At 38.9% G+C, this 25234-nt stretch overlaps 1 protein-coding gene and 1 long non-coding RNA gene across 2 annotated transcripts in view; one reads left to right on the top strand and one right to left on the bottom strand.

The window, feature by feature from the left end:
- Nucleotides 1–25234, bottom strand: part of LOC103161398 — a 641004-nt gene that overhangs the window by 450052 nt on the left and 165718 nt on the right. The window lies entirely within an intron of this gene.
- LOC100764418 (ras GTPase-activating protein-binding protein 1-like) lies at nt 14701–16172 on the top strand. The gene is given in 3 exon segments (XM_035452421.1): nt 14701–15026; nt 15029–15328; nt 15331–16172. Coding segments are annotated over 3 exon segments (1392 nt in total). The 5' UTR covers nt 14701–14761; the 3' UTR covers nt 16158–16172.

Raw genomic sequence — 25234 nt, 5'->3', positions numbered from 1 at the left:
ATCAAAACAACTCTGAGATACCACCTTACTCCTGTCAGAATGGCTAAAATCAAAAACACCAATGACAGTTTATGCTAGAAAGGATGTGGAGAAAAAGGAACACTCCTCCATTGCTGGTGGGAGTGCGAACTTGTAAGACCACTCTGGAAATCAGTATGGCAGTTGCTCAGAAAAATGGGAATCAGTCTACCTCAAGATCCAGCAATTCCTCTCTTGGGCATATACCCAAATAATGCACCTTCATACAACAAGGACATATGTTCAACCATGTTCATAGCAGCATTGCTTGTAATAGCCAGAACCTGGAAGCAACCTAGATGCCTCTCAACTGAAGAATGGATAGAGAAAATGTGGTACACATTTATACAATGCAGTACTGCTCAGCAGAAAAAAGCAATGGAATCCTGAAATTTGCAGGCAAATGGATGGAAAACTAGAAGAAACCATCCTGAGTGAGGTAACCCAGTCACAAAAAGACAAACATGAGCCCTCATCCAGTGGTTGATGAAAGCAGAGGCAGATACCCACAGATATACACTGAACTGAACTCTGGAACCCAGTTGCAGAGAGGGAGGAATGAAGATCAAAGGGGTCAGTACCAGGCTGGTAAAACCAACAGAAACAGCTGGCCTGAACAAGGGGGAGCACATCAACCCCAGGCCAGCACAGGACCGATCCAAACCCCTGAACATGGATGTCAATGAGGAGGCCTCTACACTCTAGGGGCCCCTGGTAGTAGATTAATATTTTTCCCTGGTGTAAGAAGGGACTTTGAGAGCCCATGCCACGTCTCTGCCTGGACACATCGGGGAGGGCCTCGGCCTGGCCCAGGATGATGTGGTGGACTTTAGGGAGCCCCCATCGAGGGCCCTCTCCAGCCTGGGCAGTGGAGGGTGGATGGAGTGGGGGGCAGGTGGGAGGTTGTGGGGAGAAGTTGGGGGGAGGGGAGGGAGAGGGAGAAGGGATTGACATGTGAAGCAAGCTTATTCCTAATTTGAACTAATAAAAAAATTATAAAAATGAAACAAAAAAGAGAAATACATCAATGGCTTTAAAAGTTAGAATGTATGTGTGACTAAATGCAGGTGCTGACAGAGGTATCATCAGAGGCACCCTGGGGAAGGATGGTGCTTACAAACTCACACCGCTCACCAGACTGTACAATCCTATCAGAACAGCTACCAGATACATTCTCATTCAGAATGTGAAACGATTACAAATACCATTTAATGAAAAACAAGTGTCCACAATTTGAGGAGACAAATCACTCTTTGGCCATTTTTGCAGAAATCTTAAGGCTGCATACAATCTTTGGGTATTTACGTTTACCTGATGAAATGCTAAAATTCATAACTGTGGGAAACGTTCTTTTTATAACCTTTATATATTAAGGAAGTCAGAGAACTAATAATGCATGCTCATAAAACTCCTGCCGATGTAAATCACTACTGCGAACTCAACCCAGCATTTGAATTACTTGAATTTATATCAAAAGACTTACTGAATATTCAGCAAATGTTAGAAATACACTCGGTATTAATGACTTTGAAGGACAGTCACTGCTTAAAATTTCTGGATAGCAAGCACAATGACTTGAAATTGAAAGTGACTCTCAATTTCATCACAGGATTTGATAATTTCACTAAAATTGAGAAAATAACTATCAAATGGAGAAAAAATACTTGCCAGCCTTCCACATTTAAAAGGTACATGAGAACCTTATTCACAGATTCTCAAAGTTCTTTTTATAATCACATCCCCTGGAGACTAATATGAATTCAGAGCTAAGTGGGAACAAATATCTCCTTTTACTTTTACATGAAGTTAAAGTTGCTTTTATTGGTGTTAATTAAAAGTTAAAAAAGTACAAATACTTCCATTATGTTCATGATGCTCCAGCAATTTTATTTTCTTCAAACACTATCTTGTACTGTTTCTTTGTGTTCCTTTTGCTTTGTTTTCTGACATAAAAGAAGAGGTGAAAACATAGGGAAAGCTAATTTTGCTTGGGATAAATTTGCTAAAGATTGGATTTCAAATGTCCCCCCAAAAGACACATATGTGAAAGGCCTGTTCCCCAAGTGGAGCTTCTGTCAGGCTGAGTATGCCTTCAGAGATGGGCCTAGGGAAAGTCTGTAGGTACTAGAGGCATACATCTCAGGGACCTGTGGCTCCCAACCTCCCCTGCTCTCCTTCTGCTGCAGGACTCTTGACACAACAAGCAGTTTTGGCATGTTCTCCAGCCATGATGTTCTGTCTCCCTGTGAAAATGAAAGGCACACAAAGCGCTGAGACACATCCATCCTAGGTTGAGACCCCTACAACCAGAGATGAAAATGAACCTTTTCTCTTATAAGTTTCTCAAGTTACAATTACAAAAATATGACAAAATAATATTCATAAATGTGGTACTGGTAAGATTAAAGAGGCCTGAAACATTGTAGTTTGTGATGGGAAAGTCCATTTCAAAATGTTACATATTACAAGATTCCATCTGCAAAACACTTAAAATGATGTTTCATATTCTCCAGAAATGTTATTTCCTTCAAATAAACTGTAAAGGTGTAAACTGGCAGTTAAGAGGGTACAGGTGAAAGACAAGTGCATCTATAAGGAAGGATTGGAAAAGAACTCCTTTGGAATGGCCAAAAAAGCATCGTGTCTTGATTGTGGTGGTGTCTGTGCAAGACACACAAGACCAAACTAATGACCAAATTGCCTGCACACACATAACACTCCACACATCAATATGTAAGGAAGTCAGTGGAAACTAAGATCTGAAATCCATAAACTATAATGTCCCATTGGGCTGGCTTTGTTATTACGCCACATCATGCAAGATGTCATCAACAAGTTGAGTGGCAGGTTTATAGGACTCTGTGCTCTGTATTTATGACTCCCTGTGAGTATTTAATTATTTTTAAATGAAGTTTTAAATTTGTTTATTGTGTAGACTTCACTATAGTAATCAGCAGCGATAGGTTTCTAGTGATTTATTAAGTCTGGAAACACTCAGCCTTAGATACTTAGATCCTGTGTTAAAGACAATCGAGAGAATATGAGGCAGGTGGGCTATAGAAGAAGCCATCAGAGGAGGCCAGAAGTGGAATGCAGACATAAGACAATCACACTCCACAGGTTTTGCAACAAAAAGGTGGGGGAGCTGTGGATCTCTGCACACATGCAGAACAGTCCACCATGCCCGCAATTGTGAGCACTATGTGCAAACACAAAGGCAGTTGGCACCTAATGCAGAATAACAGCATTGAGGACCTGATAAGGTGATGATCTTCCTGGGTACTTATTAGGAAGGGCCAACCATAGGACAATGAAAGCAGAAACCCTGCACTTCTTGTGTGCAGTTACTAGGAGCATCTGTGGTACTTGCTGCAACTACTCCATCTGAGACATGTGGAGCCCATCTTAGCTGTGTAATGGGCTGTGTCCAAAAAAAAAAAAATAGTAAAGGACAGATGAAACCCTCGTGGCCTCTCTCCAGTACCTACACACTTGATCGACTGGCTATGACATCTCAGGTCCCAGCAGAGTGGAGACAATGATTACTTTACTTCTCAGTCTCCATAGCCCTTTTGAATTATGCCTGATGCAGAAAAGATTCTCTCCCTCTGTCTCTCTTTCTAGATAGACAGATAGAGGTCTATGACTCACAAATAATATATTTCATAGCCACATGAAGACATAGTTTGGAATGCTCTTTCTTACTGTGTATAGATAGATATGGATATATGGTGTCAATTTATACTAATATACACATATATATGGGGAACAGACTAAGACAAAGAAAGATAAAGAGAATATGTTATGGATAAAAGAATTCAGAGAAATTGGAGCACTTCTTCACATTTTTTCTGTATGCAGATTTTCTGTTATGCAGTAAACATGTTATAATTACAAAGTAAAATAATAAAAATGATGATGTCTTATGAACTTTGTCTGACACCAGAGAAGCTATCAGATGTATGAATGATGTCATAAACACTTTGAAACACACAGGCACTCACATATATTATACTATGAGATTATGTCACTTCTCCCATAAATATTTGTCTATCTTCTCATTACAATGGATGATAATTTAATGTCTAATTCCTGAGAGATGAAAGAGAAATAAAGCTGACTTTCCCATTATTTAATATATTATGAAATGAAGTGGCAATTTCAGATTTTGTCTTAGGTTTTGTATTTTTTAAGTTTAATTTTTTTCAATGACACTTAATGCATTTATTTCTTTATTACAAAAGAAAGCCCAACATTTAATGCAACTGAGTCAATGCTTGTTTCTGCTTTCACAGAATGATAAAATTATGCTATTCCTTTAATAAATAAACCTTTATGCCTAACACATTGCAATGGGCCTCTGAGTCTAAGATCAAACCTGACATAAAATCAATTTGCAATAAATGCTTGATAAATGAATGGTGAGGCTGAAAGGAGAAAGCCTGGAATGGACTAGCCTTGTTCAGAACATGCAGCAAGAAGTCCAAAGAAAAGCAACTCATCTCCGAGTGAATAAAGTGTTAGGAAGACTCTTCTTGAGCAAACAATCCCAGCAGTGTTAAGGCCCGTGGGATGACTTAATCAGAGAACAGGGTGATAGGCTCTCAGCACTGGCTTGCAACATCACAAATGTGTATTCTTCCTCATGGATGTTGACACAATCTCTACAACTACCCATTATAGAGAAGATGCTCAGGTCAATGAAGTCAGCAGGACAATAGGATTAACTCAGAAGGGTACTTCATGAGAAGTGCCAAAGAGCAAACTGAAACAGAAAAAAATGGGGCAGTTCTCAGACCATTATGTGAGTCCTACCAGAGTGCATGAGAAAAGGGAAGGTTATAAAAGTATACTGGTCCACTGTGCAGGTTCACAAAGAGCAGGCTAGGCTGTAAGGGCACCTGAAAGCCAGAGTCAGCAGTCAATTGAAGGCCACTTGCCTTAAAGGAAGGCTTGACTTGTGTCCATGCCACATTTGTGCACCCTAACAAAAGGACAGCCTGTGGGAGCTACGCCCTCAGCAGAGGTGCAGTAATGGCTGTGAGAGCTTGAGGTCTAGGCCCTTGATTAGGGCAGGTTCTCATAGCAGGAGGTCAACAAGGGCATTGCTACTGCTGCTGCAAACAGAATGCAAAGCAAAGAGGGTCGGCTAAATAATGTATTCAAAGATAACCTTTTGCTTTAAATAAGCGTGTGAAATGCTAATTTTAATAATAGGGTCAAATGCAGAGAGTCACATCCTGCTGTCTGTGAACCTGTTAACCTTCAGCACTGTGTGCTTTCTCATGGATGATCTATCCAGAGGTCTCCATTATATTAATTCTCGATGAAAGCCACGCACAAAGATCAGGGACACACACCCGCATATGCACACACAAACACACACACACACACACACACACACACACACGCATGCACACGCACGCACATACACACACTGACTCACACAATCACACACACACTCACATACACACACACAATTACATACACACACATACACACACAATCACACACTCACACTCAGTCACATACACACACACACACACACACACACACACACACACACACACACACAATTCACACAATCACATACACAATCACACACACATGCACACACACATTCATGTGATACTTGTTAGTATGTCCCATTTTTCATGAGTGTTTTCTTTCATTATTTCAATATCTTAATTTCAATGGGTAATTATTTTATGCCTAAGTTATGAGACTTGAAAATAAACAGTCAATATTTTCAAAATGCTTAAAAACTGAAAAGAACTACAAAAGCCTGCTAGTTCTCTCTACTTCAGCATATACCCACCCACCCACCATTGTGGATGCATGACACATCTTCAGCAATCTGATTCCTCATTGCTCTCTGGTTTTAGGTGGTATTTCTGCTTCTTTTCAAACACATGATGCATACACATGACCTCGGCAGTATGCATATGTTCTGCCATGAACATGAATTGAAAGAATCACTGTCCTCTATGGATTTGTATCAGATTGTCTACTTTGCTGAACTCATAGTATATACTCAATAATACTTATTTTCACTAAGGATACATATATATATATATATATATATATATATATATATATATATGGATAGTTATATATCCTTATTTACATTTAGAGTATAATTATCAAAAGATCTCTTTTAGTGACATATTTATTCAAAATTATTTAATATATGATATACACACACATATATACAATATATATCTGCATATATCTGCAGACTGACAATCCAGGAGTCTTCATGATAACTTGTTTGAATGCAATATTTGAGGATAAATGTACACAGAAAACAAACATGGGATGACCCACTCAACTGTTTTTTTTTTTTTTAACTTGCAAAGGATTCTGTGGTGTGTAAGCACAAGACTGTCACAGATTTCTAAAAGCATTTGGAATATATTCTGAATTTTTCTCATGAAGACTCAGAAAAATGCCCATAGGTAAAGGTCTTAAGGGTACCATAAACTGGAAGACCGTATCTGGGACTTAACCACTGATCTGTATTGGTGAGGTAAAAAGTCTTTAACTGTATTCATATGCCAGTATCATCAAGTCAGGCTATCAAGTAATCACCAAGAAAAGACTGATGGAAACAAAAACCCAACTGCTTTGCCAGAAAATGGTGAAACATAAGATTTCAGACTCAGAATCCCAGGCAATGCTGTGTGAAGCTAGGGAATGGGTTTTGAATCTAATGTCAAATGACAGTATGGGAGTGTCCTAGGAGCCTCCTGTAGGGTGAAGCTTCTACTCAGCTTCACTTCTGCTCAACTTCTGCAGATTCATTTTTCTTCTATCCTGAGAAAAAGATGCACAACAAATCATGACTTTAAGAAAGCAAACTCCCAAATTGTTCCAGTCAGCAATATTTCAATATATAAGAAGCTATCACTGTGATCATGAAGTCTTGTATTTTTTCATCTAAGGCCATTGAAATAACTACTTCTTAGAAACTTTCACTTAAAATATCTTTATACTTGGAGTGAAAGGTTTTTAATTATCATCTCTTTAATACATATTGCAGTTTGAATGTTTGCCATGACTTCATATATTGGCTCTAGCCATGGTCTTCATAAAGACAGTCATTATATAACAGCACAATTAAAAGTATTTTAAAGCATACTGCTTTTTATTTCCTTTAAAAATATTCTACACATGCAGAATATCTGTCATCTGATAAGCACTGGGAATCTTTTGAAACAAAAGATAAGTTAAAAGAGTAGAATATGTCATTCTGTTATAAGGAAATATGAAAGTCTATTAAACACTGAACACATACATTTTGATAGCAGTGAAAATCCATAGATATTGATGAATGAAAAAGTTGCCATGACAAAATAAAGAAACCAGAGGGAAATGGAAACAAAACGGAAGCAATCAGAGGCAGATGCCACACCATAGAACATCATGACACTGTATTTTAAAATTCCTAATAATGACAAAACAGAGCAAGTTGTCTAGAAAGACACCCTAATACAGAAGAAATCAAAGCACAGACTTTGGAGCCAGGAGATCTGTCTTCATATCCTAACTGATACTTCAATGTGATTTGGAGCAAATGCCTCATCAATCTATGAGAGGTAAACCATACAGGTTGATTTTCAGCATTCAATCATATGGTGTATAGGAGAGCTTTACACCATGCCTGCACACAGCAAATGTTCAATTCATGTTCACCATTGTGTAAAAGCACCATGTCATAGATTCATAATGCTAGCTGCAGATGTGATTTTAAGGTTTCTATTAACCATAATTTAAGAAGTAGAAGAATTGTGTGGAATTAATCTATAAATATAGTGTTTTATCTGGAGGAGGAACACATAAAAGACATTTGGTCCTCAACTTCTAGCCTCTAGGACTATGAGTTAATCAACATCTATTGTTTATGCCATTCAGTATATGGAACAAATTAATAGAGTCAAGTGAACCAAAATGTCTTCAGTTTAGTATGCTATCAATATAAAGTTTAGAAACAAGTGCTTCACATTTTGTTCTGTATACAATGTCTTGACAATTTTGTGTGTATTTTAGCACACCTAAATTTTTTCTAGTTATGTTTCAAGCGTTCAGTAAATACAAGTGATAGCTCCAGGATTATCAGTGAAACCTTAAGTATGTCATGGAGAGTAAGTCTCCTCTGCTTCCATTTATTTTTTTCATAGAATGTATTCTGATTTGTTTCCCTTCTCCAGCTAATCCAGAACCTCCCACCTTCCCACCCGCCTGAATCCACACTATTTCTCTCTCCCAATAGAAAAAAAAAAAAAAACAGGCATCTAAATAATAATAATTAGTAATCAACAAAATAAACAAGAATAAGACAAAACAAACAGGGATAGAAGAGCTCCCACCAAGAAACACATATAGACACAGAAATACTCAAGTCATATGTATCTGCACAGACAGAAATCCCTTAAAACATAAAACTGGAATCCATAATCTAGAGGCAGAAGACCTATAAAGAAAAAACAAAAGTACCTGGACAAAGGATTATGAGACAAAAAATGTCCAAAAATACCACTTAATTCATTTTGTGTTGGCTATCTACAGCTGGATATGAGGCATGCCCTTAATTCTGGTTTGCATACCCAGGAGACTCCCTGAGAGAAACTAAGTTTCCCTTGAGAGTGGTTATTAACTGGAGACAGCTTTCAGGTTGGCGGTGAGGTTTTGCTGACACAGAAAAATATTAGCTGATGTCATTTTTACTGTTTGATTACCAATCTCAGATTCACTCTGTGTTGTGTACTGGCTATGTATTACACTGTTGTGACCAAATACCCGAGAAAAGTTAGGTAACTTCAGAAGTGTCATTTCCTTTGGGTGAGAAAGGGGTGGTGAAACAGGATAGTCTATATCAGGCTGGCCGGGAAGTATAGAGAGGGAAGGATATAAACCCCAAAGACAGACATGCCACCAATGACCAACTTCTTCAACATGGTTCTAGCTCCATCATCCATCATCCCCAGTGTTGCCATTCCACAATGAATCCCTTAAGGGACATATCTGGTTTTCCAGTTAGAGCCCTCATGGCCTTATCCTCTCTGGACACACTCTCACAGATAGAGCGGAGGGGTTCCCAAATCTAGTCAGGCTGTCAAGATTAGCTGTAATAAGTTCCCTGATCTTTAGTCAGACATTTACTGCTCTATCCTCCATGTTTTTGTTGCTGTTTTTATTTTTGCCACTCCTGTCTTAAAAACACCCAACACAGAACGAGTGCAATGCTTCTTCAATCCCATTCCCACACCCAGAGTGTACTACATTGAAGAGAGTTGCACTATCAAGAGAGTAGTGTCTTTATCAAAATTACTCTTCAGTACCAAAGACCCAACTCCCCCGTGACATCCACAAGCTCACCCTAATCTATGACTAGGATTCCAACTGCTACTCTCAGGGAATTGGAGGTTTCTCTTTTCATCCCCAAATCAATGTCCTGCACCTATATTTGGATGTGATCCTCGTTCTCTAGCAATCACAGTGTCCTGGCCTTCGTATCCCAATAGCAGTTGCCTGTCTAATGCTCCCATAGCCTGGGAATTACGTGTTCCCACACTTCTCCATCAAGCCAGAGAGAGCGCTTGCTTCACCTCATCAGCTGCTAACGCTTTTCCCTTGTGCTTTCTCACCTCAGATGCCTTGCGGTTATCATTTCCATTACTCTTCCATCCCATGTCACTATCACCCTCATAGGCCAGTTCCACAGATACTTAAGTTTATCCAGGCAGATCTGAGGTAGCTAGCAATGTTACCTGTTCTGTCACTCTTGGAAACACTCCCATTGTTTCCTTCTGTGGAATCACGTCTTGATTTCTCTCCAGCCAAAACTATCTTCTCATGTATTATACATTCTGCACCAAGTCAGTGTTATGTCCCTCATTCTCAAGTCTAAAGTCACCTCTCTGTACTTATACCAATGTTATCCTCCCTTTGTGACTTATCCAAACCAGCCTCCAATACACACCTTTTCAGAGATAGTTAAATTTTTTGTCATACTTTCTATGTCAAAAGGGAATCTATGAACTCATCTTTAACAGAGTGTATCTCTATATTGTGATAGTTTGAATGTGATGGCCCTTGTAAGTCTGGAGTATTGGAATTCCTGGTCTCCAGCTGGTGTCTGCTTGGGGAGGATGAGGAAGTAAGTAAGGATGGCCTTACTGAAGGACAGATGTAGTAGGCTTTGAGATTTGTTTCTAGTACATCCTCTCAGCTTCCTGTTTATGGACTGAGATGCACTCTCTCAGCTACTGCCCCAGCCTCCTGCCACCTGCTATTTCCACACTCTGTCATCATGGACTGTTATCACTCTGAACCATAGCCAAAGACACTTGCTTCTATGAAACGCCTTGGTCATGGTGTTTTAGCACAGCCGCAGAAAGTAACTAGCACATATCCATAGAGCATAGCTTCTACTCCTTGACGTTTAGAAAGTCTTAATCTATATGCTGATGTTTCCTAACCCAATTATTCAACATACACCACTCTTGAAATCTCCAGATTTCACCTTTCAATCAAACTTTTTATAGTGCATCTCCTCCTTGATATGCCTTAGCTGTATTTGTAAAATTGACTCGGTCCTTCTGTAAAACTACCTTCAGCTTCTAGTGAAACCTAAGTGTGAGATTAATTCTCTTGTATTTGAAGTCAGTCCCACGACGTTTTTCCTATAGCACACAATCTCTGATGTATCTGCAGTGTCAGCTTTCATCCAATCTCATTGTTCCTTGACTAGCCTACCCTAATGGGCCCAATGTCCCAAGTGTTCAACGCCCAACTCCATATGAAAATCCTTCAACTTTCCCTAGCACCTTTAAACAAAACTCCTTTGAAATCTCTGAATAGTCTTAGTCCAGACATCTCAGTCTTATATCTCTATGTGTCTGTTTCCCAAGATAAGCTATAATACATGTACTAGGCACATCAGGTTTTATAATAAAATTATTATTTCTTTCATACTTTCAGAAAATACTTATGTAGTTTATATATATATATATATATATATATATATATATATATATATATATGTAATGCTGTGTTAATATTTAGGATCATAGCAACACCTCTCCAATTGATTTCAATAATGGAAAGGTCTGTGCTGTGCTGACTATAGTCTCTTTGAGTAAAGTACTCATCCCACAAGTATGAGGACCTAACTTCAATCCCCAGACCCCATGTAAAGGTCAAAGGAGAGAGCTGGCTCCTCTTAAGTGTCCTCTAACATCCATGTGTGCTAGCCAAAATACACATCTACATACATATAGTAATAATCAATAAAAATAATAATTTTGAAAAACAAAAAATAATAATAAGGTAACTACTATGTGTGTGGTTTATATTTTCTGAAAAAAAAAAGGCCATTGGGAAAAATAGAATTAAAACACTCCAGCAAAGGGATATGCCAAAAGTATGAGCTCTGGAGCATGTCAAGCATTGAATTATTCCCTGTATTACTTTCCTTACTTGTAAAAAATGGATGATAAAGCCCACTTCCAGAATTAGAATTAGAGTTAGAATTAGAATTAACTAACATGACACAGGGGGAGAACCCAGAATCATTTGTGACTGCTGCCTGTCCACAGGGACTGAAATACAATGAAGAAGAGCAGTGACTGACGACAGAGCTGACTGACTGACTGACTGACTGACTGACTGACTGACTGACTGGCTACCTGGTTATCTGGCTACCTGGCTGCCTGCCTCCTAAAGCTCATGGTTAAGTCTGGCATTCTTGCTCTATGATTTTTGTCTACTGTATGACTTCTTAATTCAGGAAAAATTGAGTTCAATTGAAATTGGGAAAAAGGTTTTATTTGGGGGGGGGAGTTCAAGACAGGGTTTCTCTGTATTGCTTTGGAGCCTATCCTGGAACTTGCTCTGAAGACCAGGCTGTCCTCAAACTCACAGAGATCTGCCTGCCTCTGCCTCCTGAGTGCTGGTATTAAAGGCGTGCACCACCAACGCTCAGCGTGAAAAAGGTTTTAAAGGCAATCGTTTCATAGGCTCCAGGAAACCAACATGGGGCAGCAATTGTGTAACATCACTGCCAAAACCAACTGCAATTTACAGATTACCAGGCATTTTGTTTCTATAATGTAAGTTCCTTTCACGTGGTTCATATTCTGAAGTATTTGGTAATAGCAAGGATATCACTGAATAGATTCCTAAGCTGTCCATTGCTCTACACATTAAGGAAGAACTGGAACACAAAACTCAATTTTAGGAACTAAAAAGTTTTCAGGTCAAAATTGTGCTCTTCACCAAAGTAGCAAAGAGCTTTCTGAATCGATGACTTTTTAAACATAATTTTCTACTCTTCACCTTGAACACAGCTTATTTAGCTATATCATTTAAATACTATTCTGGCCTTTCTATGCCATTTCTTTGTTCTTTGCCTTTTATGATGTCAGAGACATCTTTGAATTTGAGTCACTTATGCTTTCAGAGTGACAGATCTGTTTGGCATCTGATTCCCTCCATCTTTTATGCAGTGTCTCCCACTGTGTGCACCTTGCCTGCAGACAGTACGCATAACAAACAGCTCCACCTCTTCCCTGAGAATCTCTAAACCATGGATTTAAGCATTGCTTCTTTAAGGAACAAGGTACTTAGAAATGAATTTGGATAATTGAATACACTTCAGAAGACACACAGCTTTGTTATTCTCAAATCCAATTTTCGCAAACTTCTATCAACCTCTGATAGTCTCTTCACTTTGAAGTCTGGAGACATAGGTGGGAGGGTTTCCTGTCCCTTCAGCTGCCCATTCAGTCGCCATTTCTATGACATATTACAAGATGATTTTCTAATTTATACTCTGGTCTCAAAGGTATTTGAGTAACTCACTACATTAATTTGAATTAATGAATGAGTCATTGATCATGGACACATTCATCATTAATTTTAAGTGAAGCTTTCTCAGTTGGCTTTTAGCATCAAAGCATAACATGGCAATTTGTAGCTGGCACAGCAGAAGAGATCTCCTTATTCAACCTACAAATTATTCTCATTTATTCTTGTTATAGTCATGATTATAATAGCGAGTGATGTTTTTACAGATAAAAGTTACTCAGGAGCATTTAAATTTTGTTTGAGAAAAATAAATATATGCCTATAGGCACAGACAATGTATACATAATATAATTTATAACTACATGTATGCATATATACACATTACATATGACTTGATGGAAATAATGCATCTGTAAGTTGTAAGTCACATACTGAATTCAATGCATGCTTGATATAGTCATCATGGTAAGTGATGAGTAATATTTCTATTGAAATTAGAAGCTAAAGATGCTTGTAAACAGTGCTATCCCTTGCATTACAATGTAGGTGTTATAGAATTACTTTAAGACAAGAACTTGGAAGTATAAATATTGAAATAATTAACAAGTGATTTGATGATACTTTATAATGTGAAAATCCCAAACACTTAGAAATATGCAGAATTTCTAAGACTGCTAAATATAAACATAAGTAAACCATATGTGTCCAACAATAACAACCTAGACAGGAAATAAGCAATGAGAATGTGCAGAAAGTACAATGAGGAAAACAACTGTAGACCTATTGCAGAAGATAAAAGACACACACACACAGGGATATTAACTTTAACTAGGAAAACCATACTAGAAAAATGTCAGTTTCCTTGCTAAATGAAATCTACAAATTCAACCAAGTCCTAAGGGAATGGAAAATATAGAATTGACAATGTAATTCTAGAGTTTATCTGTGAGCATCAACTTCTGAATACTTGGCACCATGGTGTCAGTGGAAAAAAAATAACAGTCATGTAAATAATGTTGGTAATCAGCTATCTTCTTAGGGAAAATAAAGCTGGAACTCTATCCCTCATCCATCACTATAACACTGTAGAAAATTTAAAGCTATATCACTGTGGTTTAATATAGGAGTAAAGACAGTAAGATAAATATGAGTTATTATTTATAGAAAACAGGTGACATAAAGAAAAGTTTTAGTGGTGAAAATATGCTTAAGCATAGGGAAATATTAAAGCATAGCTCTGTGTCTGTACAAATATGCTATCATGATGCTTCTTCAACAATCTAAATGGCCAGTCATGTTAACTTGAGTAACTCTCCAAGGTGAAAGGTTCAAAAAAAAAAAAAAAAAAAATCAAAGGGAGAAACCAAAGAGCTTACAGGGAAGTTAGTGCACTTTGCCTCAGAATTGTGGAATTTCAATGTTTGTATTTTCCATTTTTAGTTTTTCTCTATTGTTAGAATCTTTGACATGGATTTCACTTACCTTTATAAACAAGATAAGACATTATTTCCAGGAATTATATCTATTAAAAATGGAAGACAACTCTGAAATATTAATCGGGTGTTTGAAGCCATAGTCTGACTTCACTTGCTAATGGATATACAACTCTCTGGCCAAGGTACTTTATGTTTCTCAAAACACTCGCTTTTGATTTTATTTGATTTTATTTTGATTTTATTCTTTGGCCTTCTACAATTCTAAAATTCATTGAATACACATAAAAAGTCATTGAATGCAAAGCACATATTCTGCAATGAAGACTCAGGGGCGAAATGAGGAAAGACAAGGCATTATCGAGTGTCATTTCCATAAGATAATGAGAGGATGTTAGTGACCTCGGGATAAGAGTGAGTGAAAGGGGCATCGCGCCACCTAATCCCACGCATCAACCCGGTCCTCCCGCTCAGCCGCGCAGGTTGAATCGACCAAAGCGATGGTTATGGAGAAGCCTAGTCCCCTGCTGGTCGGGCGGGAGTTTGTGCGACAGTACTACACCCTGCTGAACCAGGCCCCGGACATGCTGCACAGATTTTATGGAAAGAACTCTTCCTATGCCCACGGGGGCTTGGATTCCAACGGGAAGCCAGCGGATGCGGTCTACGGGCAGAAGGAAATCCATAGGAAAGTGATGTCTCAAAACTTCACCAACTGCCACACCAAGATCCGCCACGTGGATGCTCGCGCTACTCTGAATGATGGGTGGGGGTCCAAGTGACAGGGCTACTGTCCAACAACAACCAGGCTCTGCGGAGGTTCATGCAGACCTTTGTTCTTGCTCCCGAGGGTTCTGTTGCTAACAAGTTCTATGTTCACAACGACATCTTCAGATACCAAGATGAGGTCTTTGGTGGCTTTGTCACTGAACCTCAGGATGGATCTGAGGAGGAAGTAGAAGAACCTGAAGAAAGCCAGCAGACACCTGAGGTGGTGCCTGATGATTCTGGGACTTTCTATGAGCAGACGGTCAGCAACGACTTAGAGGAGCATTTAGAGGAACCGTTGTGGAGCCGGAGCCAGAACGAGAGACAGAGCCAGAACCAGAGCCTGTGCCTGATATCCAGGAGGACAAGGCTGAGCCTGCATCGGAGGAAGCTGCTCCTGAGCATGTGTGAAAGAGCGCTTCTCCCGCCCCAGCGGATGTTGCCCCAGCCCAGGAGGATTTGAGGACGTTTTCTTGGGCATCTGTGGCTAGTAAGAACCTTCCTCCCAGTGGGGCTGTTCCAGTGACGGGGACACCACCCCAGGTGGTAAAAGTGCCACCTTCACAGCCTCGTCCAGAATCTAAGCCTGAATCTCAGATTCCACCACAAAGACCTCAGAGAGATCAGAGAGTTCGAGAGCAACGGATCAATATTCCTCCTCAGAGGGGACCCCGGCCGATCCGTGAGGCTGGTGAGCCAGGAGATGTGGAACCTCGGAGGATGGTGAGGCACCCTGACAGTCACCAGCTCTTCCTCGGGAGCCTGCCACATGAGGTTGACAAGTCGGAACTGAAGGATTTTTTCCAAAATTATGGGAACATGGTGGAAATGCGCATCAACAGTGGCGGGAAGCTGCCCAGCTTCGGTTTTGTTGTGTTTGATGATTGTGAGCCTGTTCAGAAGGCCCTTAACCATAGGCCCCTCATGTTCCGAGGCGCAGTCCGTCTGAACGTGGAAGAGAAGAAGACTCGAGCTGCCAGGGAAGGAGACCGCAGGGATAACGGCCTTCGGGGACCTGGAGGCCCCCGTGGTGGGCCGAGTGGTGGGATGAGAGGCCCTCCCTGCGGAGGCATGGTGCAGAAACCAGGCTTTGGTGTGGGCAGGGGGATCGCAACTCCAAGGCAGTGAATTGCTTGGCCCAGATCTCCACACAGCACACAGCCCTGGCTCCTGCAGAATGGTAAATTCCTTCAACCAGCCTTTGGTGTCTTGGAGTAGTCTATTATAAACTGCTCAAGTTTGTACAATTCTAATTTCGCGTGTGTTCATGGTGTGTGCCCCCACTTCCCCTTTCCTCCCCTGACCTTTTAGTCCTTCACTTCCAGTTTTCCGGAATGATACTTTAGGAGGAGTAGGATTTTAAGAAGAGGAGGGAGTCTCACCTTCCTGCTCACGCTGCAGATACAGACTGGAGTGTAACGGCCATTCCCCAAAGGAGCTCGTCTCGCTTCTCACTGACAATGGATGTTTCATTTGTTGGGAGACACAGGATTTGATAAACATTTTGGAAGCAGGAAAAATCCATGTTATCTGTCAAGAGTCACGACTCCGCTCTGGTGTGGAAAAATTGCCTTTTGGCAACTGCCACCGGGTCCCTGCTGATGTGGCTAACTGAATAAAAGGTGTTTCCAGAAAAAAAAAAGAAAAAAAAAAGAGTGAGTGAAAGGGACACTTAAGTGACTAACCCTTCCTCTATCTCTGCAGCTAGTCATATGCTTTTATTTAAGGGACACCCTTTCCAACAGTGTAATCTACTTCTGCACTACTCTTCAGCATTAGTTAATTGCTATAGCAATCATGATGCTCACATAATTTGTAACACTGGTGTATAACACTATATTAATTTCAAGCTCCAGTAGAAACATGGAAAGACCTCAAAATTTATCAAGTGAAATAAGGAAGGTAAGAAAAATTATTACTCTCAAAAGTGTAAAGAGAGAATGCACTTGATTGGAAGAGTTAGCTAAATTAGGCGATTTGTTTTTTGGTTTTTTTGTTTTTTTTTTTAAAGCAGTCCCCAGGTTCTTCTGGTGTGGCAGTGTTAACTTATTTTTATTCTAGTTAAACTGTCTGTATAAGTTTGACTTATGTCAAAGTTAAAATAAAGAAGAGAAAATCATACTTCTGCAAGTAAACTGTGTGTCTTCAGTCAGTATCTTATTCTTTCTCTGTCTTAGTTTCTCTTACTACTACCTACCCAAGAAAGAAAAATGCTGGTGTAAAACACACAAGTTCGAAATCTGCCTCTGGAAATTGAGATTTTTATGTTTCAGTGCCTATATTTTTAACTTAATATCTGAAATCCTTGTATTTTTACTAAGTACCTTATTCTTACTAACCTTGGAGATTTTAGAAACAAATTAGCAGATCAGGTAATTCAATATTTTAAGTATGTCTACCCATTTCCCTCTGGAAATAGCCAACAGTCACAAGGCTGCACAATCAGCATCTTCTCCTAGGGGAATTTCCTCTCTTAGTCTTAGGCTCTAAAATAACAAAGTGGAGTACATGCTATCAGGGGTCCAACAGATGCCAAAAGTATGGAAAGAGGAAGGAATTGAACACATTTTCTCAACTTTTGCTAAACCCTTGCTTTGTGGAATGAGATAAATTCCACAAACCCTTCTCTCAAAAAAAAAAAAAAAATCCTACACAGGCTGTGATTTACTGCTATTTTGAAAGATTGATAGAAGCTAGGGTTCTAAAGACATAAAACAGCCAGAGGTGATACAACATTATTTGAAAGAAATCAAGTGAACCCCAAAATAAACACCATCATCCTTAATCTTTACCTGTGCTATCTGCTGCATGTTATTCATAATATAAATGTTGCTACAGGAAGTTACTCTTTGGCTCCTACATTATGAAGGGACCTGTCAAACCCATATCTACAGGAGACAAAACTTGGTAGGTGAGAGCAGAATTTTTGCCTTGGTATGAAGGTGTGTGTTAGAATCTGGGACTGGAATGTGCGTCCTAACCTCTGCATTAATCACACTTCTGGTGTGTCCGGGCTCACAGGGCTCATGGAACATGACTTCTCACAATATGCAGTAGTGTACAGTGTTGTTTTTCATTATTGTGCCAGTTTTTTTTTCACATTTAGTCACAAAGGGAGCAATAAAAAGTAGTAGCCACAATTTTCATCAGTAAACTTTAAGCATTGCCAGAATTTCCTTTTGTGTCTCTAAATGCTTTCTCAGTCCTAAACTCATTTGAAAATTTACATCATTATTCTGCTTTTATAACAAGGGAGGTACACAATGGGATGAAAGAGTACTAGTCTTTGGAAACTTACTTTACAGAAGTCTTAGTTCCCTCCCCTGCAGGGCAGGCAAAACCATTCATGTACTTCTCCTGAGGTACACTTTAGAACTGAACACAAATAATATGCTTACACAAGGACACTTCCTAAGAAAAGCATCAGGGTAAGGACGTCTCCTGGGTTCCAAGCAACAGAGTCTTGGTGGTCATTTATACATCTCGAATTTCTAATTCCCAAGGTATCACCCCACTTTAAACGGCAAAGACCACTTGCTTACAGTCACCAATATTCTACATACCTCTTTAAGTGACAACCTTGCTACCACAAATGGGTCAGGTACAACATGTACTCATTAGAAATACAATATCTCTGTCCCTGCTTCATGTCTTAGAAATCTAGATCATCATTAGGACAGGATCCCCACTGAGTTGACAGGCATGCTTACACACATGGTACATGAAATCACACTCGAATCAAGAAAGACAGAATTTAGGCAATAGGGAGGTGGGTTGGCATTATAACATCACTTTCTTCTCTTCCTAATGACCTGAGTTTGGTTTCTAGCATGCACATGGTGTCTCATAACCACTCATAACTCTGGTTTCCAGGAATTACACACCCTCATTTGGCTTCCATGGGCACTGCATACACACGAAGAACTTATATACAGGGGAAAAAACACTCATACATACAAAAAATAAAAATAAATACTTCCCCAAAATAGTACAGACTTAGTCAATGCCTTGTTGCTGATTGATAAGAATCTGAAAAAGAAATTCAGTACTCGCATAGGTGGTTCAGTGGTAGAATTCTCGTCTGCCTCACAGGAGGCCCAGGTTTGATTCCCGGCCAATGCGGTTCTATGTTCTGGGAGGATGGGAGGGAGAGGGAACTGGGATTGATATATAAAATAAGATTGTTTCTAATTTAAATTTTAAAAAGATATAAAGAGAACTTTAGTAGATGAAAAGTTATCATAAAAAAATAATTAGCAGTGCTTAGGTGAGCCAAGTCCTATATGATTTCAAAGCTCATGTTTCCCTACATTACGCTATTGACCAAATGGAACTGCATCCTATTTTCCTGTAATTGTGTATTATGGAGATAGAAAAGTAGATAGATAGACAGACAGATAGATGAAGGGGGATGTCCTTCTGTATGATGTGAATATATTATCGGTTGATAAATACAGTTGTTTCGGCCACTGGACAGGCAGGATGTAGCCAGGCAGGAAGTATAGGCAGGGCTACCAGGCTAGAAGAATGCTAGGGAGAGTGAGTCATGCATGAGACGCCATGTAGCTGCTGAGGAAGAAAGGGACCCGGGGATCACAAGTAAGCCAAGACCAAGTGGACAGACATAGATTAATAGAAATGGGTTAATAAGAGAGAGACATCAAATTAGAAGCCTGAGCCATTGGCCAAACAGTTTATAATTAATATAAGCCTCTGTGTGTTTATTTGGACTAAATAGCTGTGGGACTGCATGGAACAGAAACTTCTATCTCCAGGTAGATATTTAAATGGATAAATGATAGATGGCTAGATATGACAGATGATAAGTTCCAAAATAAAAAAAATTACATAGCATGTTTTATCTAAGATTATGATACTCAAAATACTCAATAATTGTCACTTTAATGGTAATTAAGACATCATCCTATGTAATTTTTCATTAATTAATAAACCAGTGGCAGAAATAATGTAAGTCATGATGATGAGATAACAGGAAAAAATTAAATGTGTAACTAGGATCAAGCACTTAACTAAGTCTTAAAACATCTTAATATTATACACCATAATTAAGTCATGTTATAACAAAGATCTAAATGCTAGAATCGGAGGTTTTCTGAGGTAACATTAAAAATGAGGTAAGACAAGGTGATGGTGAATTTTATCAAGAGAAATGTCCAGGGACAGGAAAGATGGCTTGTGGAGGACTGGGGTTCAAATACCAGCACTCCTGTCAGGGGGCTCATAACTTACCTGCATCCCCAGCACCACGTGGACTGGATGCCTCTGGCCTCCTTGGGCACTTGCACTCACTTGCACAAGCCCAAACACAGATATACAAGCAGTCAAAATTAATATAAATATGGACTACACAGTAGAAAGTTACAGTCCAGGAAGAAAGTTTAGTTGATAAAACACTTGTCAGCCAAAGAGGAGGGACTTAAGTTTGATCCCCAGAACCAATGTTTAAAACTGCAAATGTGTGGGCTGGCAGTCTCTGAGTGTGCTGCCTTCAGGCCAAGGCCCCAGTAATAGTCCTGCCTCCATCCAGGAAAAATGGACAGACATCAGAGTATTGGAACTGTTTGTATCTACCAGAAGGGAACCTTGGTCCCATACCCACCAAGAGAGAAAGAGACTCCTGCTACACCCATCAGAAGAAAGGATTGGAAGAATACAATATAAAAGCACAGTCAACAACAGAAAAACCAATATGACAACACAGGAGACTAGGGACCAGACACCAGCAAGACCAGAACATCACAATACAGATGAAGCAGAAGAGAATGCCCTTAAAAACATCTTCATGAAAATGATAGAGAGCCTCAAAGAGGATATGAGAAAATCCCTTAAAGAAATGGAAGAAAAAACAAACCAGAAAATACAGGTTATCAACAAATCTTTCAATGAAACACTTCAAGACCTAAAAACTGAAATAGGGACAATAAAGAAAGCACAATCTGAGGGAATGCTGGAAATAGAACACCTAGATAAATGATCAGGAACTACAGATGCAAGCATAACCAACAGAATACAAAAGATGGGAGAGAGAATCTCAGGAGTTGAAGACACACTAGGAGAAATAGACTCATCAACCAAAGAAAATCTTAAGTCTAACAAATCCCTAATACAAAATATTCAGGAAATATGGGATACCATGAAAAGACCAAACCTAAGAATAATAGGTATAGAAGAAGGTGAAGAAATCTAACTCAAAGGCACAGAAAACATATTCAACGAAATCATAGAAGAAAACTTTCCCAACCTACAGAAAGACATGCCAATTAAAATACAAGAAGCCTACAGAACACCAAATAGACTGAACCAAAAAAAAAAGGTCTTCTTGCCACATAATAATCAAACCCCCAAACATACAGATTAAAGAGAAAATATTAAGAGCAGCAAAGGAGAAATGTCAAGTAACATATAAAAGCAAACCTATCAAAATTGCACATGACTTTTCCATGGAAAACTGAAAGCCAGAAGGTCCTGGATAGATATTATACTTACACTAAGAGAACGCAGATGCTAGCACAGACTACTATACCTAACAAAGCTTTCAATCAATATAGATGGAGAAAACAAGATATTCCATGACAAAACCAGATTAAAAAAATACATATCCACCAATCCAGCCATACAGAAAGTTCTGGAAGGAAAACTGCAACCCAAGGAAGTTAACTACAACCAGAAAAATATAGGCAATAGATAATCCCACTTTACCAACAGACAAAAGAAAAAAGGGATGGAAACCCACACACAATTTCACCACCACCACCAAATCCAAAACAAACAAGAATGAACAACCAATGGTCATTAATATCCCTCAGTATTAATGGTCTTAACTCCCCCATAAAAAGACACAGGTTAGCAGAATGGATGAGAAGACAGAATCCGTCCTTCTACTGCATACAAGAAACACACCTCAACTTCAAAGACAGTCGGCACCTAAGAATTAAAGGTTGGGGAAAGATTTTCCAATCAAATGGAACCAAGAAACAAGCAGGAGTAGCAACCCTAATATCCAACAAATTGGACTTCAAACTAAAATCAATCAAAAGAGTTGAAGGAAGTAACTTCCTACTCATCACAGGAGAAATTCATCAGGAGGAAGTCTCACTTCTGAATATTTATGCCCCAAATACAAAGGCATCCAAGTTCATAAAAGAAACAGTTGTTAAACTCAAATCACACATAAAACTGCACGCACTTATAGTGGGAGACTTCAACACCCCACTCTCACCATTGGACAGGAACACCAGACAAAAATTTAACAAAGAAACTAATAGAAGTTATGGCTCAATTGGGCTTAACAGATATCTATAGAACATTCTTCCAAATACAAAACAATATACCTTCTTCTCAGCACCACATGGAACCTTCTCTAAAATTGACCACACACTTGGCAACATTGCAAACCTCAACAGGTACAAAAAAATTAAAGTAACCCCCTGTATCTTATCAGACCACCATGCTTTAAAGTTAGAATTCAACAACCACACAAATTGCAGAAAATCTACAAACTCATGGAAATTAACATCCAATTGCAAAATTCCTGGGTCAAGGAAGAATTAAAAAAAGAAATTAAAGATTTCCTAGAATTCAATGAGAATGTGGACACAACATAACCAAATTTATGGGACACTTTGAAAGCAGTGCTAAGAGGAAAGTTCATAGCACTAAGTGCCCACATGAAGAAACAGGAGAATAATCACACTAGAGAATTAACAGGACAATTGAAAGCTCTAGAACACAAAGAAGCCAATATACCCTGGAGGAGCAGACACCAGGAAATAATCAAATTGAGGGCTGAAATCAATAAAGTGGAAACTAGGAGAACAATACAAAGAATCAATATAACAAAGAGTTGGTTCTTTGAGAAGATCAACATGATAGTCAAACATTTATCCAAACTTGAAAGACAGCAGAGATTAAATTAATAAAATCAGTAATGAAAAGGGGGACTTAACAACAGACACAGAGGAAATCCAGAGAATCATCAGGTCATACTTCAAAAACCAGTATTCCTCCAAGTTCAAAAATCTAAAGGAAATGGACAATTTTCTGGACAGATTTCACTTACCAAAATTAAATCCAGAACAGATAAGCAACCTAAATAGACATATAATCCCTAATGAAATAGAAGCAGTCATCAAAAGTCTCCCAAGAAAAACAAAAAACAACAACAAAAAAAAAAAACAGATGGGTTCAGTGCAGAATTCTACCAGAAAATCAAGGAATAGCTAACACCAATTCTCCTCAAAGTATTCCACACAACAACAGTAGAAGGGTCATTGCCAAACTCTTTTTAGAAGGCTACAATAACCTTGATACCCAAGGCATACAAAGGCACAACTAAGAATGAGAACTACAGACCAATATCCCTCATGAACATTGATGGAAAAATACTCAATAAAATACTGGCAAACCGAATCCAAGAACATATCAGAGAAATCATCCACCATGATCAAGTAGGCTTCATCCCAGGGATGCAAGGATGGTTCAACATACGAAAATCCATCAATGTAATCCACCATATAAACAGACCGAAGAAAAAAATCCCACATGATCTTTTCACTAGATGCTGAAAAAGCCTTTGACAAAATCCAACACCCCCTCATGATAAAGGTCTTAGAGAGATCAGGGATAACAGGAACATAGCTTAACATAATAAAAGCAATATATAGCAAGCTGACAGCCAACATCAAATTAAATGGAGAAAAGCTCAATGCAATTCCTCTAAAATCAGGAACAAGACAAGGCTGTCCACTCTCTCCATAGCTCTTCAATATTGTCCTTGAAGTTCTAGCTAGAGCAATAAGACAACAGAAGAAGAACAAGGGGATACAAATCTGAAAGGAAGAAGTCAAACTTTCACTATTTGCAGATGATATGATAGTCTACATAAGTGACCCTAAAAATTCTACAGCTGATAAACACCTTCAGCAAAGTGGCAGGAAACAAGATTAACTCAAAAAAAAAAAAAATCTGTCGCCCTACTATATACAGATGATACATTCATGGAGAAAGAAATCAGAGAAACATCACTCTTTACAATTGCCACAAACAACATAAAATACCTTGGGATAATGCTAACCAAAACAGCAAAAGAATTTTAAGTCTCTAAAGAAAGAAATTAAAGAAGATACTAGAAAATGGAAGGATCTCTCATGTTTTTGGATAGATAGGATCAACATAGCAAAAATGGCAATCTTGCCAAAAGCAATCTACAGATTCAATGCAATCCCCATCAAAATCCCAACACAGTTCTTCACAGACCTTGAAAGAAAAATACTCAACTCTATATGGAAAAACAAAAAACCCAAGATAGCCAAAACAACTCTGTACAATAAAGGATCTTCTGGAGGCATCACGATCCCTGAGTTCAAGCACTATTATAGAGCCATAGTTCTGAAAACAGCTTGGCATTGGCACAAAAATAGACGGATAGATGGAATCCAATTGAAAACCCTGATATTGACCCACACACCTATGAACACTTGGTTTTTGACAAAGAAGCTAAATTTATACCATAAAATGAAGAAAGAATCTTCAACAAAAGGTGCTGGCATAACTGGATGCTGGCATGTAGAAGACTGAATATAGATCCATTTCTATCGCCATGCACAAAACTTAAGTACAAATGGATCAAAGACCTCAACATAAATCCAGCCAAACTGAACCTATTAGAAGACAAAGTGGTAAATACCCTTGAATTAATTGGTACAGGAGAACGCTTCCTGAACATTTCACCAGTAGCACAGACACTGAGGTCAGCAATTAATAAATGGGACCTCCTGAAACTGAGAAGCTTCAGTAAGGCTCAGAACACAGTCATTAAGACAAAATGGCAGCCCACAGAATGGGAAAAGATTTTTACCATCCCCACATCTGACAGAGGGCTGATCTCCAACATATACAAAGAACTCAAGAAGCTAGTCTCCAAAACACTGAAAAATCCAATTAAAAAGTGGGATACAGAGCTGAATAAACAATTCTCAATAGAGGAATCTAAAATGGCTGAAAGACACATAAGAAAGTGTTCAACATCCTTAGCCATCAGGGAAATGCAAATCAAAACAACTCTGAGATACCATCTTACTTCAGTCAGAATGGCTAAAATCAAAAACACCAATGATAGTTTATGCTGGAGAGGGTGTGGAGAAAAGGGAACACTTCTCCACTGCTGCTGGGAGTGCCAACTTGTA

This window comes from Cricetulus griseus, assembly GCF_003668045.3.
Source record: "Cricetulus griseus strain 17A/GY chromosome 1 unlocalized genomic scaffold, alternate assembly CriGri-PICRH-1.0 chr1_1, whole genome shotgun sequence".
Classification (NCBI taxonomy): Eukaryota; Metazoa; Chordata; class Mammalia; order Rodentia; family Cricetidae; genus Cricetulus; species Cricetulus griseus.
This window is presented reverse-complemented; position numbering and strand designations above follow the sequence as displayed.